The sequence below is a fragment of the Stegastes partitus genome, unplaced genomic scaffold, assembly GCF_000690725.1.
Source record: "Stegastes partitus isolate 25-593 unplaced genomic scaffold, Stegastes_partitus-1.0.2 Scaffold680, whole genome shotgun sequence".
NCBI lineage: Eukaryota > Metazoa > Chordata > Actinopteri > Pomacentridae > Stegastes > Stegastes partitus.
The window spans coordinates 281,343-300,848 of record NW_007578411.1 but is presented as its reverse complement, the minus strand read 5'-3'; the positions used below and the strand labels follow the sequence as shown (position 1 = coordinate 300,848).

Below are 19,506 nucleotides of genomic sequence, written 5' to 3'. Positions count from 1 at the left end.
GAGGTGGAAAGCACACCGCCACTGGACTCTAGAGCGGTGGAGATGCGTTCTCTGGAGTGACAAATCATGCTTCTCCATCTGGAAATCTGATGGACGAGTCTGGGTTTGGCGGTTGCCAGGAGAACGATACTTGTCTGACTGCATTGTGCCAAGTGTAAAGTTTGGTGGAAAGGGGATTATGGTGTGGGGTTGTTTTTCAGGAGCTGGGCTTGGCCCCTTAGTCACAGTGAAAGGTACTCTGAATGCTTCAGCATACCAAGAGATTTTGGACAATTCCATGCTCCCAACTTTGTGGGAACAGTTTGGAGATGGCCTCTTCCTCTTCCAGCATGATTGTGCACCAGTGCAAAAGGCAAGGTCCATAAAGACATGGATGAGAGAGTTTGGTGTGGAAGAACTTGACTGGCCTGCACAGAGTCCTGACCTCAACCCAACAGAACACCTTTGGAATTAATTACAGCAGAGACTGAGAGCCAGGCCTTCTCATCTAACATCAGTGTGTGACCGCACAAATGTGCTTCTGGAAGAAGGGTCAAAAATTCCCATAAACACACTCCTAAACCTTGTGGACAGCCTTTCCAGAAGAGTTGAAGCTGTTGTAGCTGCAAAGGGTGGACCAACGTCATATTAAACCCTATGGATTAGGAATGGGATGTCACTTCAGTTCATATGTGAGTCAAGGCAGGTGAGCAAATACTTTTGGCAATATAGTGTATATCTCATCTGGCCTAATAACGCCTCAGAATCCCCCAGGAACAACTTTAAAATGTTGCAGGAAAGAGGGATATCTTGAACGATCTGATTAAACCTTGATTATACTCCTTGAAAGACTCTTTTGCTTACATGTGCAGTAGGTCATGTCTACATAGTCCAAGCATGCGCACTACTGGTCTACGCAGATTATATTTTTAATGTCTATGCTACAAGGGCAGTAGCTTGTATATGTAGAATACATAGACAGGTACTCCCAAGTGGATTTACACTCACTGGAAATGTAATATAATATCAACAACTATGCGTCTGTGAGCGTTTGCAAGGGAGTAGGCATAAGGCTTAACACCGGCCGTATAGATGAGGTGAGGAGTATACTCCTTTGTGTCAAAAGGATCCAGCTGAGTTGGTTCAACATCTGATTAGGATACCTGGGAGGAGACTCGGGGGTAGACTCTGAACTTGCTGAAGGAATTACATATCTCATCTGGCCTGGGATCCCAGAGGAGAAACTGGAAATGTTGTTGGGAAGCGGGACAGCTGCTCTGGTTAAGCCCTGAAAAAAGTCCCTTGTGGACACATGGAACAGCTACAGGCAAATTGTTATTGTTACTCAACCCAATTCATGTTTTCTATTGGCTACAAGAATTCAGATATTTCGTCATCCACCCAAGTCTGTGAGGCTCTGCAATAGCAACAAATTGGTATTTTAACACTTTGGTTTTTGCACACAATAAACAGACAGGGTTAAAAGTGTTGGTCAGTGAGCTTTAAAGGTGTTGGTGGATTTGTTGAATTTTAAAAGACCAAGCTAGCTGCTTCTCCAGCTAGCATGAAACGTTTCCAGTATATCAGCTAACAGTACCTCCAAGTTTCGTATTTTTTTAAAGAAAATATTTCAAATGTTCATTGTACATTTTAATTTATTTTCATTTCCAGTAACCTATAAAGTTAACATAATGATGTAATATAAAAAGTTCTATAATAACAAAGAAACGTTTTCAAACCAACAACTGAAAACTGAGGCCCCGGAGGATTTTTTCCACAACGTTGTTGAGGGAACACATAATAGAATGTTCTTCTACGAAATGTTTCCCCAATGATAACAAAGGAATGCAACATTTTAGCAAAAGTGGAAAATCCTGCCTGTAATGTTCTGATGATGTTGTCGTTGATGTAACACACGACAGAATCTATACAACGTTCCACCAAAACGTGAATATTTTGTTTAATTATCCTACTTTTAGGAACATTCTGCGAAACTAAAAGAAAACTTTTGGCTGAAATATTAGTAGAACTTTGCAGAACTTTCTCAGAATGTTTTTGAAACAAAAAAAATTCTAGCTAGTCACTGTGCTCAGCAAGGCTAGCTGTATTCTAGTTCTGCGCTTGTATTTGCTGTACGGACACAAGAGTGGGATCGATCTTCTCTGCTACTTCTCAACACAAGAAACTGTTTCTTTACAGAGTGCAACATTTTCAAAACTTTCTTGCATCATTTGACCTCTTACTTCTGAAAATTCGGTCTCATCTGAAGCCTTGAAGTACCATTTGACGGAGGCCGTGGCGGGAACTTCGCCTCTCATCTTACAGGAGATGCAGCCCAGCTTGAAGCCTTCGTTGGCCACGGCCTCCGTGTCCGAGTCCACCTCCACGCAGGCTCCATGGCACAAAGATGCTACAGAGTCCAGAGGATGAAGAAAACTCAGTTAGAACCTCCTCATTGCTTTGCTGCTGTTTGTGTGCAGGTCACAGGGTCAGAGGTCAGAGTCGTCGGTCTCTGCTTCATGGACCCGTGACTCCAGGTAAGGTTGGCCAGAGCTCTGGTGTTTTCTCAGTACTCGCAGGCAAACTGTCTAAACAGTACTTCAGAAAACAACGATAGCTGCAGTAATGTTTGTATTTTTGCATGCTTTCTCCCAATGCTCATTGCATGCGTGTCTTTTGTTTGTTTTGTTTTTTTGTCTTTTTTTGTATCGGCCATAGCTTTTGTCTTGCATTGTTTTTATTTCCACTCTTCACTTGAAATCACAGATTATTGTGAATTTTGATGGATTTGGTTTTGCAGTAATTTAGATTTTTAGGTGTTTTTTAACGTATGACACTGAGAGGAAATAAAGAGCTTGCAGTGAGCGATACTGTTTTCTTGCATTCTGTGGATTGCTAACTGAGCTAAATTCATATATAGAAGCGTGAGTCTATATATGCCATCATCATCATGACACATACTTCTCATCGGCCAGGAGTTACACACCTGTAACTCCAAATGTTTCTGTCTCACACTGCACCTTGCAGTTTCCACTGAGGCCTCAGCATCGCTCTCAACCAATGATCTTGTGCTATTTTCAACTTTGACCTCTGGGGAAGCTTTTGTTTTGAATTGTAAGATGGAGGGAGGGGAATGAAGGAGAGGACAGGAAATACACAACGCTGATCAGATGTACGCTGAGAAATCACTTTAAAGTTTGCGTCTGCACATCGTCCATGACCTCAAATATATACATAAATACAATACATCAACAAAAAACAAGCACTGCCCTGATTGCTATATGTATATAGATGGAATATCAAAAGAATTCCACGATAGAAGTGCAACCACACTGCAGAGAGACATGGAAGGGGAGGAATGGAGGGGGAGGGAAGAAAGAGAAAGTTAGCACAGGCTTTAGTTGTAACAGCCATTTGTACAGACGCATGAGGGAAAGCAGGAAAACTAATGCCGCTGATGCACTGCAGGGAGAGAAACAAGGGAAAAAGGGGAGAAGAGAAGGTTAAGAACATAACATAAAGCTTCACAAATATAACTGACCCCGTTGCTATCATATCTCATCCCGACAGCACCCGAGAACAGCAGAACCTGAAGCTCATCAGAAGAAACATTCAGAGAATCAGCCTGAAAACATCAGAGCCTCAGATTCTTACTTCTGATGTGCTTGAAATGTTTAAATGTTTTTTGCATAAAATATGGACATTTATGAACATATTTGTAAAACTTTAGCTTGATATTTAAAATACTTTTCGATAAACTTTTTTTAAAAATTGCCCATTAACCCACTTGAAGCAGTGTTTTTTTTTGCACATTAAAATTTGAGGCTGTTTGAACGACAGTATCTCAGAAAGTACTGAAGATAAAAGCTTCACATTTTCACTGTTGTTTCTTATCATGTCATTGATTCAGAACCTGCAATGTCAAACAAGTTGGTATAAAAAATGTGATAATGCAGAAGTCAGCTGAACATCACAATAATACAAAACTAAACACATAGAATACTTTTAGTATAAAATACTGAAAAGAAAGTTATTTTAGTTTGAAAAGTTATGGAGCAGCTTTGACAAGTTTATCACAGAAGCCAAAATATTGGTAGACAGTCTGATCCAATATCACAGACGAATCAATGACATGATGGCAAACAACCGATAAAATTGATGTTTAATTGTTCCTGAGACTTTCACACACATCTGAGAGAACTAGTCGTGTCTCATGTTTACAGTTATTTCAAATGATTTTGTTCTGCTTTGCTTTTGTTTAAATGGGGAAGAATTTAAAACTGGAGGTTTGACTGACAAAATGTGTGTTTTAAAGCAGTTTTACATGAATGTGAGAGATCACAGTTAAAGAGTGAAAATGTTTGTTGCAGCAGTACACGGTGTAGGGGGCTACTTAGTCTTATTATCTGTAATTTAACAAAACAGGGACAATTTGAATAATAACAGGATTTGAAAAAAGAAAAAAAAAAAGAAAAGAAAGAAAACACTGTAAGAAGCAGTATAGGTAAAAATGACACATTTGATTTGTGATACCTTGTTTTGACCAGATTGTGACATCCAGAGTGGATTTAAATTTGATTCAGTTGCAGTTTGTTTTTCAGCCCTAAAAAATTTCAATGTCAATCTCCTGTACTTGTGAAATCTTTCAAAAAATTGTCCAAAACAATTCCAAACTTGTCCAAAATGTCTTGAAACTTTCCCAAAATGACTCAAACCCTGTTGTTAAAAAAATAAAAACTTGTCCAAAATGTTATAAAACAAATCCCCAAAAAACCCCCAAATGCCTCGAAACATAACCAAAATGATTCCAAACTTATCCAGAATGTCTTGAAACGTGTATATAATGACATAAGTTGTCCAAAATTACTCGAAACCAGAGAAAAGGAATCGTGGCTGGAATATGAGCCCCAAAATGTAGGTGAAAAGGAGACCTTTAATTTGCTCTGACTAGTTTTGACCAATTGATGTAGTTGCAGGTTTAAACAATTCAAATGTGTTTTTCATTCCTTTAAAATTTCTGTCTGCTGTACCGATGAAGTTATGGGGCCCACAAATGATGGAAAAAGGAAATGAAAAGTGGACCCACTGGACCCACCGCTCTGTATTTTAAAGGCCTGTGAAAAGAAACACAAAAATGTAATTTAAAGAAGAATTTAAAAGCGCAGAATTGTTTTGTGTTTCATTGGGTTTAAGTATAAACTAGTTTAAAACGCAATGTTTTAGTTACAAGAAGTGTGTTTTGAAGCCGTTTTACACCAGCGTGGCCAAACAGTCAACCTGTTTACTTGCTGCAGTTGCCCCGTGCTCGGATCTCGATGGTATCTTTGTCGAGGGAAATGTCGTAAAGTTGTTGTGAAGCAGAATTGACCTGAAACTCTGACTAACGTTCTCAGGTTTTCTGGGTGGTTTTGTCCAAACAGACCCGAGGTTTTGTCATTCACAGAGCAACTATTCGTATCCCATCCCTGCTGCATTGTTTCATGTTTCCCACATCGTCCTGTGCTCTAATTAGCTCTCTTGTCTCTTACAAATCTGACTTGTTTGTGTTAATTACAGGCGGCGAGCTGCACCAGCTAATCCTCTACTGCTGCACATACAGAAAGTCAGTCAGTCACCTTTTTTTTTGTTTTTTTTTGTGAATTTGCTCCTCTAGATTTCAGGTTAAACCTTAACATGCCATCATATGTTGACTCAAGTCTGCCAGAGAGTTTATGACATCAGATTCTACAGAGACAGAAGGAGGCGGGAAGGAAAAGAGACGCCAGATGGTCAATTCATGAAAAGTTTCAAACCCTCCCTAGAATTAGCTGATTGTTTATCTACAGTAACTTTAGTGTATTTAATGACGCCACGCAAAGTTTTACCTTTGTAGTATGAATATTTCCCCCTTGAATACATAGGGGTCGGTTCAAATTGAACACTTTTCCATCTTTTCTGAGCCTCATAACTTTATACATGCAGGAGATCAAATAATTTTTAGGAATAGCAAATACATTTGAATTCTGTTAAAAACTGCAACCAGATCAGTTTTACATCCGTCCAGGCGTCACATATCTAAAGACTAAATCCAGTTTTGGTTCATTTTTTCTATAACCAGCTTTGAGCCTCAATATTATGGGATATATCAGAGTTTCAACGGGAAACCTGCAGCAGTTTATGACAGCAAGCATCAGTAACCTGGATGTGTTTTCTGTTGTTGGACTATTCAGCAGAGAAAACTTTAAAAAGTGGGCTTTGGATAAACTTTCAAGGCTCATATCAGCATGTGTGACAGATGGTTGGTCAGACCAAGTTATAGACAGTGAAAAGTCTCATATTTACCTGCATTTGACACCAGAATCATCTTCTAGACACGGCTCCTTCTGTGGCAAAATCATTTACTAACATAGACGCATGAGATTCAATTTACTGAAAGAATTAAAAGTGACAGAAGAAGAACTGAACACCATCAGAGGAGAATCTGAAAGACTGATCAGCTTTGATCAATGAGATTTGTTCAGTCTGTTCTATAAAATACGTAAACCCCAAAACAGTTTTGTGTTTTCTTTCTCTTCCTGTTCATTTTGTCGCTTTTGTGGTTATTTTGAGTGTTTTTTTTCTTTTGTGTGTTTTCATAGTCATTTAGAATTTGAATACATTAGAGGTGTTCTGATCCAGAAGCATCGTGTTTAGAAGATGATCCTGGTCTCAAATGTGTGTAAAAATAAGACCTTTTATTGTCTATATGACATGATAGGAGCCTTGTAGGTTTACCAAACGTGCACTTTTTAAAGTTTTCTCTGGTGAATTATCAGAAAAAAGAAAACACATCCAGGGTACCGATGCATTAAATGCATTAAATGACGTTAAAGTGCTGCAGTTTCACTGTTGAAACTCTGACATATCCCATAATATTGATGCTCAATGCTAGTTATAGAAAAAATAAACAGAAAACTGATTTAGTCTTTAGATTGTGACGCCTGGACGGATGTAAAACTGATCTGGTTGCAGTTTTAACAGAGTTCAAATTTGTTTTTTAGCCCCGAAAGTTTCATGTGTCTATCTGCTTAACAGAAGTAATGTTTTAAAAATTTTCCAAAACTATTCCAAACTTGTCCAAAATGTCTTGAAACTTCCCCCAAATAACTTAAAACTTATCGTAAAATAGTTAAAACTTCAACAGCTCAAATGTGTTTTTCATCTCTTGACATTTCCTGTGTCTATCTCGAGTACTTATGGAGTTATGAGGCTCAGAAATGATGGAAAATGTCAATTAGAATTATGAATCTGGACCCTCCTCGATGCACTTAAAGGGCCTGAAAGTCTGAAAATACTCATAGTATGAAGTAAAACTAAAGTTACTGTAGATCAATATGTCATGACTCCCCGGCCTCAGCCCCGGCATGCCTGTCTCCCTCTTTTTCCCCCTCTCCCCTCTCTCCTCTCTCTCGGTCTCTGTCTGTCTCTTGCTCTCTGCCCCTATGCATCTCAGCACTAACAAGGACAATCACCCTCAGCTCTGTTCTTTCCACCACAAGCTGTCAGACCATAGATGGTCCTCCCTCATGTTTCTGCCAGTCCCCGCTCTGTCTCCATCCTACATTCCCCCAGCCAGCTTTCTCCTGACACCAGTTCCAGCGTGGAATCCCCGAGCCTGTCTGCCCCCTCAGTTTTGTCCGTTTCTGCGAGGATCCCCTTTTGTTTGAGCAGCTTTGTTTTGTATCTTAGAATTCGTTAGGTTTTTTCCCCTCTGCTCTTTGTTTAGAGTTTTTTAGGTTTTTCTAGTTTTGACCCCTTCATAATTTAGTGTGGTTTTCCTGTTCCTGTTTTTCCCCCTCAGTTTAGTTTCCGCGCCTCAGTTTAAATTCAGTTTTTATCCTTGTTTAACAAATCTTTGTGTACACCTGATCTGCCTGCCTGCCTGATCTGTGTCCACACCTGGGTTCCCTGATCCCCCACCGTGACAAAATACTCAGCTGACTCTGAGGAGGTCAGGGGGGAACTTATTTTTTCAGGTTTGATCTTATATGTAGTGACAGCAGACAGACACAGGAGCAACACGTCATGCAGCAGAAGGTTTGAGGGGAGAGAAAAAGACCTGGAACACAGACAGACAGAGAAACACGTTAAAACAGCAGCCGAACGCACAAACGGCAGAAGTTATGAGATGGAAATCCAGAAACAGCGGCGGCACAAACAGCAGGAGGCAGTAATCCTGAGGAGCTGAGGCAGCGACAACACCGAGACAAACATGCGAGCAGACACAAAGGGACGCAACATCCAAAGTGCAGACTAAACAGAGTCACAAAGTGCCTCAGCAGTGATTCAACAGCAGCACACACACACACACACACACACACACACACACACACAGCAGCAAAATGCAAATCCATTGCGTAATCTGCAGACTGAGGTTCAGGATTATGCAACGGATATTCCAGAAATTGCAGATTAGGAGTTCATTTCCCTGACGGGGGGTTTGGCTGGTTAATCCTTCACATCACTCCTGAGGCCTACAAAACACAAAACCTGACTGAGCTGCACAAAAAGAGCATCGACCCACCGAGGGCAACTGGAGGAGCTAAAGAAAGTCCAAACAGGGTGATTTACTCAACTGGCTGCACTGTAAAAAACACAAACCTGTTAAAAAAACAAACAAACAAACAAATAAAAACATGGCATTAAAGTGCCATTACTCGCTCGTTTTTTAAAAATATAAATAACATTTCAAAAGTCTTATAAAAATATGAAAGGTACAACTACTTATTCAGTTTCAAACGAAGAATCTACTGTTAATTTTAGAAACTTTACTTAATAATCTTTTATATTTGACAGATATCAGTTGTAAAAAAGCCACATAAAGTTAATGGATTTACCTTTGGGACAAAAATGTAAAAAACCTCTGTTCTTAAGCACTTCTTATAATTACAATAATAAACTCTATTATGCATTTATATACACTGTACAAATGTTTTCTGTATTTTACTTGATTTGCTAGAGTTTTTAAAAAAGTTTGCCATTTTCAATCCTTAACATACATATTTTTACTTTCATATAATAGCAAATATCTTTAAAATAGTTATATTTTTTGTTGATTGTAATTCTGTAAAAATAGTGTAACTTTGCGGTCCGACATTGTGAAAGAACAAATTGCTATTTTGTAAAAATACTTATTTAAGATGTGGACATTTACATTTTTGATCTTTTTTATGGTTAACAAGTTAATTAATATTTTTTCTCTAATTTTAGGAGTGTAATTGAACAAAACTGGGAAAATCTGTAACAGTATATTCTTTTTTTTATCCTCTTAAAAATAATTTTTATAGTGTATGTAACGTCGCATAAAAATCTTAAAAATATTTGTCATTTTTATTTTAAATCAGACATGTAAACTCTGTCTGGTTTGGAATGTTCAAAAATTGTTTCTAAATTGTCTGTAAAAAAAAAAAAAAGAAAGAAGAAGAAAAATGTGTGTAAAATTGCAGATATTTTCTACAGTGCATAAGAGGGAGAAAAATACATAGCAAACACATTAGAAATAGAGACAAGGGAGAACAACATCTGTTTCCACAGCTGCGTTGCTGCAGACAGCACACGTACTGTGGATCGATCTGGAGAAATTCCAAACATCCATGACATTTCCTTCAACACTGAGCGACCGAAACACTTTGAGCTGGAACAAGTTGACCATTGAAGCTCTGAGTCTCTTATGTCTGGTCTCATTTTGCTCCACAAAGCTGCCACATTGTTCTGAGACGTACCAGAAGAACTCGACTTTTCCTGTCCGATGTTTCAAGAGCCCAACTTCTGGTCTGTGCAGTCCCAAAACAATGTTCTGTCATTAAATCTGTCTTTTAACCTTTCCTGGCAACATCTAGTCTCTGTATTTGCTTCCCAAACTGAATTCTAAGAGGTTAAAATGTTCAAGAGTTAATTCTCTGAACCTCAAAATCTGCTGAAGGGTTAAAAAAAAAACCACACGCACACAACATCCTCCAGAAAAACACCAAAATTACATAATTGATTAGCCAGGAACTTTACCAAATATTGGATTTTTGAATTTCCAGTCCGTGAACCTACGGAAGCTGAGAGCGGTCATGGCCACACATTTTTTTAAACGGCATTTTCCCGAAAATGGTGTTCGTTTTCTCGAGATAACGAGATAATTATCCCGTTGACAGTTTCGGCTGTCACTTCAGCCTTCATCAGAAGTTGTTGGACTTCCTGGTATGACGTATCTTATATAGACAGCTGACCGGGAACTCCGACATGACTTGTAATGAGAACAGCTGACCGGGCACGACAACTTACAATGAAGCGCTCGTGCCCGGTCTCGTCTGTCCTCCGGCCCCCCGCTGGTAGGTCCCACACACCTGGGATTCCATCCTGGACCGGGCACGAGTGGGCAAACACAAACACCAACTATCTCGTTATCTCAAGAAAACAAAGTTGGTTTTCTCGAGATAAATTATCTCGTTTTCACGAGAAAACGATTCTTGTTATCCCGAAATAACGAGAAAATTAACTCGTTATCTCGAGAAAACGGCGAAGAAAGAACAGTAGCGTAAAACGACTGCTCTCGGCTTCCGTATTGAACTAATCATCTATGACATTAAGAAAAATAACCAAATCTAAAATTCAACTTGTGATACTTCATTAAAATCCTGTTGTGTCTCATTTGTAAAATACGGAAGCCGAGAGCGGTTGTTTTCCGCTACTGTTCTTTCTTCGCTGTTTTCTCGCGATAACGATTTAATTTTCTCGTTACCTCGGGATAGCAGGAACAGTTTTCTCATGAAAACGAGATAATTGATGTTTGTGTTTGCCCGCTCGTGCCCGGTCCAGGATGGAATCCCAGGTGTGTGGGACCTCCCACACACCTGGGATTCCATCCTCAGTCACCAGCGGGGGGCCGGAGGACAGACGAGACCGGGCACGAGCGCTTCATTGTAAGTTGTCGTGCCCGGTCAACTGTTCTCATGACACGTCATGTCGGAGTTCAGCTGTCTATATAAGATACGTCACACCAGGAAGTCCGACAACTTCTGATGAAGGCTGAAGTGACAGCCGAAACTGTCAACGAGATAATTATCTCATTATCTTGAGAAAACTGCGTTTAAAAAAATGTGCGGCCATGACCGCTCTCGGCTTCCGTAGTAAAATCAGAAATAGAAATAAGTGTTTGAAAAAACAAACAAACAAACAAAAAAGTTTTTTGACATGGACATTGTTATCTTAAAAGTATATTTCTTAGATCTTATTTAAAGTGTTAAAAACAAAAATCTGAGTTGCAAGAGTTAATTCTCTGAACCTCAAAACTGTCTGGAGGGTTTAAAAAGCAAATTATCTTCAACAAAAACACCAAAATTACACTATTTATGTGCACGAAAAAGAGCGACGTAGCACAAGCATCTCGTTGTTCCCTGGAACTGCCCTTCTGATGCAGATTGAGATCTCTGACCGATGACGGGCTTCGTGTTGATCTCGCTTCTTTCCTTCTGCTTTCGTGACTGTTCTATGACATTTCATTCTGCAAAACAGACCCGACTCTCTCATCAACAACGAGATACAAGGCGTGCATTCATGCTTTTCACAGGAAGTCCTCTCCTCAGAAACCTGCTGTGCTTTTCTTTTACCGCAAAAGCACAAGTGTGACTAATAACACTTGTAATGGCTTTGGGACTCTAAGTGTTTGTGCATGCAGATGTTCTCATGAACGGAGCAAAGCCTCTTTATGTTACTCACATCTGTTTGTTTCCTGCCTCAACGGGATCGTGTGCTGTGAAAATGAAATGAAGTTAAGACTTCCACTGTGGAGACTGAAAGAAGTGATTGTGGAGTGTTTTCTAATATGCAACTTTAAGATTGATTCAGGTTTTTCTTTTGTTTGTTTGTTGGTTTTGTTTTTTGTAATTCAGTCGTATGAATATTAAGCAGCACCAGCTTTGAGCTCAGCAATGAAGGAAAATTATCACCTTAATGACAAGAACAACTAAAAATGCAGAAGTTTTAAAAGTACACTGTAAAAAAAAAAGTGCTTTAACTGTCATTTTATGAACAGTTTGCTGTTATGTTACAGATTTTTAAAATTATTTTGAACATTCACAGAAAACATAATCATTTACATGTTAACTGTAAAGAGACAGGCTAAAACTGTAAATGATGTCAAATATGTGTATTTTAACCAATAGTAATTTGTTCTTTTACAAAATAGAATTACAATATTTTATTGTATTCAAATCAGCCAAAGTTGTCATTAGTTTACAGATATTTGCTGCAATTTGAAAGAAAAATTATGTACATTAAGGTTAGAAAAATTCTAAATAATTTCTTAGCTATTATTTTATTTGTAATTGTATCCTGTTTTGTAAACTAAATATAGAGGAGCATGTCATAGAATCACAGGAAAAAAAGTTGAATTTCCATTTTAGCTATCAAAATAGGTCAAAACTGTTGTGTAAAATCTGCATTTTTTAAAATGTAAAACTTTTAATTTGTTCTTTTACAGTGATTGACCATAAAAATGACACCTTTTTCCTGTCTAAAGCAAGTTGAACTTATTATAACTTATGTGTATTTGCTATTATTTGAAGGATACATTTTGTATGTAAAGAACTGAGAAAAGGGGTAATTAACATTTCAAATGCTTATTTTACATATATTTTCCTGTTTTGTTAAATTGCACATAATATCTCAAAAATTTGGAGGAAAAGTATTGATTTACATGTTGACAGTTAAAAAGTTAAAAAGAAGGTCAAATCTGAAACTTTTTTCACATTAAAAATCTGTATTTTTACAAATAATAGCTTGTTGTTTTACAATGTGTGACCATAAAATCACAGATTTACTGTAAATCACCTAAACACATCACTCTTTTAATCATGTTTGCAGCTACGGCGTTCCTCCATTTCTAATTGTATTTTTGATTCAGGATTTTGTGTGTGTTGTTTGTGTTTTTCACACTACAGATTTCATAACAGAGGTCTTGGATTACACAGGTTTTGCTAATAAAGTGGCTGCTGAGTGCAGGTATCACACAGAGACAGGAAACCTTTAAGTCAATATCGTACAAACACCTACGTATGAAATAAACAACAGAATGTAACATTAAAGCAGAAAGTGTGGGGTTTTGTTTGTTTGTTTTGCTCTGACGCTACATGTAAACTATCCACAGAGCTTTGTAGATGTTCAGCATAAATTTCAGTCCAAACCAGAGAAGAGAAGGGATGTAAAAGATTCATCCTGATTCAAATAATTTAACTGGAACTATATTAGGCGATAAGGCAGAAGATGAAGGACATGCACGCCAGAAAATGTACTGTAGATCAGCTGTAGTACCTGGTTGCTCCACCAGATGGAGTCTCTTACTGTTTAATACCGTAGTGACTGGAGGAGGCATCACTACGGATGGTTCGTGTTGGTAAGCAGAGAGCATTGTGGGAGTTAGCGAAGGGGCACCATGACTGTGCTTCTGTAGTGTTTAATGGCAAGTTGTGATCTCAGTCCTAGTTTAGGACTTGTTCTCAAATTGGTTGATCCATTTAAACTATAAAAACATATAAACCAATAAGGTTTGGGATGAAGGACATGCGTGACAGAAAATGTACTGTAGATTCGCTGCAGTACCTGGTTGTTCCACCAGATGGAGCCTCTTAGTGTTTAATACTGTAGCGACCAGAGGAGGTAGATAATGGCAAGCACAGACAATTGTGGGAGTTAAGACAGTAAAATTGAACTATGACAAAGACCTTTGTGACGCTTAATGACATCTGGGCAGAGCTCATAAGATAAATAAAGCAGAATCAGCTCTGTTAATATGAAGCTCACATCATGTATCTGTGGCTTAAAATACCAGCTCAGCAAAAGATAAATGTCCAGTTCACTCAGTTTGTAATGTACATTTATCAGCTGTTTATGGATAATGTTGCATTTAGTCAAAATATCTTTCATTTATGACACCTGTGGGACATAAACAACGTAAACAAAGGGCTGAGCTTATGTTTGTGCCGGTAGCAGTTAGTTGAAAAATGCATTAATCAACCAGGTTTGGGAAATCCCTAATTGACGGCTCATGCAGTGGACTGCTGGTTAAGAAGTTGTTTATAATTTGCAGCCCTACTTTGAACTAAACCAAAACAGTGAACGCAGTAAACTAATGCAGCTAACTAAATTACTACATTGCTGTGCAGAGCTGCAGGGAGAACAGTGTGGGATCATTCTGAAACTGTAACTCCTTGCTGTTGTTGTTGAATCACAGTCACAAATCATTTTCTTTACACGGCTTGTCCAGGCGACAGGTCGCGTAGAGGAAATGATTCGTCCTTGTGCTGATTCATGACCTGCTGTCTTCAGACACACAGTTTCCAGAAGCTCTGTGAATGAAGCTGCTGCTGCTGCTGCTGCTGCTGCTGATGAAGCATCGCGGCACTGACAGCTGCTCTTCTGATTGGACATCAGCCTCCTCTGCCTCTTTCTCTCTGCCCTTCATTCATTCTCGAGTGATTGTTACAGCTGCTTTTGCTCCTGCAGTTCCCCTTCTAAGCCTCAGCAGTGTTACTCTGCACATCCGATCCGTACAGCTGTGTGTTGGTAATAGTTTAACCCTCTGAGCCTCAAAACCCAAAATCCCACCATTTATCAGCCAAATGAACCAAATGTGAGCTTTGAATCAAAGAATTTCATCAAAACTACTTTATTCTACATGTATCGTTTTAAAATTTGCCAAATATCATCCTTCTGATCGAAGCAGTTTCCTTGAAAAAACATTTTTTTTGCACTCTTGTGCTCAACCATGAAGACGTTAGTGACTCTGCTGTGAACAACAGTCACATAACAAAAATTCAGGAAGTTTTCGGCTGAACTGCAGGCAGTGTTTACACCAATCAGAGAGGAGACAAGTGAGGAAATGCTACAGAAAAAACACATGATAGCAAAAACATATTACGAGAATGGATATAAATTCAAGATGCAATAGTATAAAATATAACATGTAGTGACCCTGTTTTGACTCTACATACAGAGTTAGATTTCATCTTTCAGACAGAACTTAAACTACTTGTCACGAAAAACAAACAAAACTAAGACTAACCATGTCTCATTTTTTCATAGTCAGCATTTTACTAAATTTTACTACATATTATTTGTAATTTTACGAGAACAAACAAACTGTAAAATAGCTACATTGTTTGAGAAATGGAAAAAAAGTTGTTTTTTTACTGTGCAAAAGACAAGTATGGAAACACATTATAAATGTGTGGAGTGAAATATCTATTTTCTGCTTATTTGTGAGTAAACTTTTTTAAAACCTAGATTTTTGTTATGAGTGGAAGGTACTCAACTGGAAATAAAGGTTACTTAATATAATTTTAACATTTTTTTTTAGAGCAGATTTGACATTATCTGAACTAAAAAGGCTGCAAAAAAAAATTCTGGAGCAATATTTGGCAGAAATTAAATCTTAATTATTTACAAACTGACTGGGATGAAAGTATTGATTCGAACGGACATATGTGCTGATCCAAACAGGTTGTAGTGAAGGTTTTTTTGGTCCAATATTCATGAGAACCCCGATGAAGGACATCTGCTGACAGCTGATCATTAATCTGGACGTGGAGCTGATTTGTTCTTGCAACGCCTCTAATACAAACTGAAGGTCACTGCGTCCTGCAGAGCTCCAGCAGCTGGATTACAAACCTCCATCGCACATCTGGACCAGCAGAGGCTCAGGTGTGTGCGTGTCTGTTTGCATGTGGACACCAGCCAGCAGGTCACATGCAGCCTGCAATCAGGTCGCGGTTCAGTATCTCGCTCCAGATTTGAGGGTTAGAACGGATCTCACAATAAAAATAGAATTCAGGATGAAGCTCCCTCAGAATTAGAGCCATGCAGCAGCTGCAGATGGAGCACAAATCGCATTTTGTTCCCATCACAGGGCTGCTCAGATGGAGCTCCCTGTTTGTTTGTTGCAGTGAATGTAGAGCCAGTGTTCCTGCATGCTGCAGGGCACGAACATGCTCATCATTAAAAGCTGAAAATAATCAGTACAGTTTCTTGAGCTGAAACAAAGCCACAAAAAAGTTGCATCGCAGCTCTGCATTGAAACACTTTTCTGAATTAAAACGACGGGCCATAAATCACGAAATGGATCTTTAAAAGTCTCACCACAGAGCTGCACTTGAGTGGATCTAATTAGTCCATGTTGCAGCCTGCGGCTTAAAATGAGCTCTGAAATGTGATTTATATCAACCATCTGAAGATACAATGTGAAGGAAAAAATCCCACAAAAATCCGACAGCAAGGGTGGCAACAAATAAATTAAATTAATAGATAAACCTAAGAAAAAAATGGAAGAATACTGTAACATTCAAAACTGTTAAGAAAAAAAGAAAAGAAACAGCCACAACAAACACATTTTTTTGAATAACAGCAAATAAAGTCATTTTACAGACACTGTAAAACAAATGATAACTATTTATGGAAACAGATTTTTGATGTGGACATTATTTCTAATTTGGGCCGATTTTTTATTTTTTTTTAACCATTAAAAAAAACAGCCCTTTTTTTTCTTTTTTTCTTTTTTTTAAAGGTGTTGTTTGAAATTTTCTAATTTCTAATTATTATTTTTCAAATAAAGGCAAATATCTGTAAATAAAGGACAGTTTTTGCTGATTTGTATAGAACAGAAAATTGATTGTTGAAGTGGTTGTTGTTAAATATTTTGGCCCATTTGTTATTTTGTAGTATTTTAATTTGATTATTTTGTAAGTTGATGAATACTTCTTTTGTGATTTATAGATACTAACTATAAATTAGAAGACAGGAAAAGTCGGTAAAACTTACAGTTAAAAAATATCTAAATAAAGTAATTGCTTTAAATATTGTAAAGAAATAGTGTAATTCATGGTTAAATGTTGTAAAAGGAGAAACTCATTTAAAAAGAATGTAATGTACAGATTTGGCCTTTCTTATTTATTTATTTATTTTTTGTTTTGTTTTTACAGATTATGTGAAATGTAAACTTTTTTCTGTGATTTTACTCGTTAGCTGTAGTTTTTGAAAATTATACTTAAAGACTGTCTTTTTTCCCCCCCCCACAGTGTAAGAGGCAAGCGTGACAACAAAAGAAAATGTAAGGAATAAAACATCTATACATAAATTTGTAAAAACCTCATTATACGCTCAGCTGGAAAAAAAGGTGGATGATGTGAATCTTATTTTTGCACTTTCATGGGCGGAAAAGGCTGCAAAAAAATGATGTTTGAGGGGGAAAAAAGCTCCACTCTGTCACAGCTCTGCATCAAAACACCTTTTTTGAATTAAAACTACAGGCCATGAATCAGACCAAATGGCCGTTTGAAAGTTTCGCTGCATTGCGGCACTCGAGTGGCTCTAATCAGTTTAAGTTGCAGCCTGCTGCTTGAAATGAGCTGTAATGTGATTTCCACTGCAGCGGTCGGAGAGCACTGATGGAATGACGGGAGTCCGAGTGGCTCATGTGGTTCTTCTTATTGTTGACGCTGATCTGCTCTGATCGTAACTCGGAGCCGTTTCCAGACTAAAAGGCTCCTGAGCTGCCATTAAAGATGCCATCGGATGTGTTCGGTTTCAGAGGCGTCGACTCTGTTTGGCAGCAAAGATTCCACGACTGCCTCGGTGCTGTGACTTTTATACTCTGCTGATTAATCACGAGACGAAACAACATATTCACGTATCGGTGCTAAAATTCAGGAAAAATTCGGGGAAACATTGGCTGCTGAATGAACAGCTGCTCTGAGTCATTGCACTGCAACAAGAAAATCCACACTTTACAGAAAATAGCTTCAATTTTACTGCAGGTTTTTGAAATAAATTACAGACATGATTTGTAAATTAACAACCCAACAGTTGTTTTAAATATTATACCAAATTACATTCTCAGATTTTTACCGAAAATGTACTTTATAATTTATGCAGTATTAATTGTGCTCTTTTAAATTCCATACATAAAATGAAAATAATTATTTATAATGAACATTTATGTAGCTTATTAAACAAAAAAATTCTACGCTACAATATCAACTAAACATTTTTTTTCTCATAAATACAGTGTCAATCTTCTTAGTTTTCTATTTATGTGTAACTTTTACATTCAAGCTTTGTAACTGGATGCAAATGAAGCGAACTTTTTTTATTACATCTATATTTTCTACATGTTCATTGGAATAATTAACACAGTTTTGGGTCAAAGTAAAACTGTTGTTTAACAAATTGAGTGCATGTTAACACTTCATTGGAGGTCTTTTATCACAGTAATTCAGGAAAAATCTCAGGAAAACGTAATAAAAAATGTAAATGTATTGTTTTTGCACTCGATTTCAGATGATATTACATTGTTATGGTTTTGGTTTAGCAGTTTCCATTGTTTAACTTGTTTTTATTTAGTGAGTTTTGACAGTGTAGCTGTTTCCTTACAGATGTTTTTATGTGTAAAGTTAAAGGTCAGAAAAGTTTATTCATGATCATCCACAGATTTCCTCTCAAAAAGCCAAAAATCCGACAGTGAGGAGCAAATATTTCAGCACATCTGTAAGTCAAAGTAAACTCTCATTTTGTTTTTGGATTATTCTTTGGGATTTTAAATTAGCTTCCTGCTTGTCTCCTCTCTGCTGTGCTTGAACACATCCTGCAGTTCAGCTGAGAAGTCCCTGACATTTGGTCACAGCCGAGTCAGTCGTGGCTTCACGGTCATGTCGAGGAGCACAAAATGTTTTGTTTTTTAGTTTTTGGGCAAATATTAAATGACACATGAAACAGAGCGATTTTAATTAAGTGTCACAGTTTTAAGTTCAGAGTTGATTCAGCTTCATGCTTGAATTGTACGACAGATGAGTAGTTTAAGGAGCGTCGGAAAGTTCAACATCCAATGATTCTTTCTACAACTTCTGACTGATAATTGGTGTCATTTCAGAAATGTAAAATATATCATGCCTTTGAAACTTGCTGGTGGATTTTGGTGTTTAGAGGATTAAAGTAAGATGTTTCAGGTCATTTACTCGTAACGTTCACTAACTCTTGTATTTTATTTCAGAAAAAGATTCAAGTACGTGTTCCTCCACTACAGACAGCAGGTGGCTTATTATTCTTTTTTTCTGTCACGCTTTCAGGAGACACAATAAGTTAACTGCATTTTGCTTCTTTTTAAGACTAAGTCTACAGAATTGACCTGTTTCGTCGAATCACCCTCTTCTAACTGTTGTATTCACTTCACTCCCACCTTGTGTGTTTTTTTTGTTTTTGTTTTTTTCGCACATCTCAGGATACAAAAATGCACAAACTGCTGTTTTAACCCCCAACTCTGTCCCTCTCCTCTGGGTTTGAGAGATTTCAGATGTCCTGCTGAGCACCCAGCTCCAGATGTGTTCGCTCTCTGGAATCCTGAACTAACCCGCCAGGCCTCAAACAAACCGCTTGCCTCTGCCAAGTGAGGTTGTGTAACCTTCTTAGACCAAGCTTCACTTCTGCGCTCGCGCCCTTGTTTCAGCTTCTCTGCTGACACTGACAACGGCTTAG

At 37.9% G+C, this 19,506-nt stretch overlaps 1 protein-coding gene across 1 annotated transcript in view; it reads right to left on the bottom strand.

The window, feature by feature from the left end:
* Positions 1-2,068: 2,068 nt before the first annotated feature.
* LOC103363680 (sodium channel subunit beta-3) overlaps positions 2,069-19,506 on the bottom strand; it is a 20,244-nt gene continuing 2,806 nt past the window's right edge. The window contains exon 2 of the mRNA XM_008290532.1: positions 2,069-2,389. Coding sequence (XP_008288754.1) covers positions 2,145-2,389 — 245 coding nt within the window. The 3' untranslated portion in view covers positions 2,069-2,144. The remainder of the gene's footprint in view (positions 2,390-19,506) is intronic.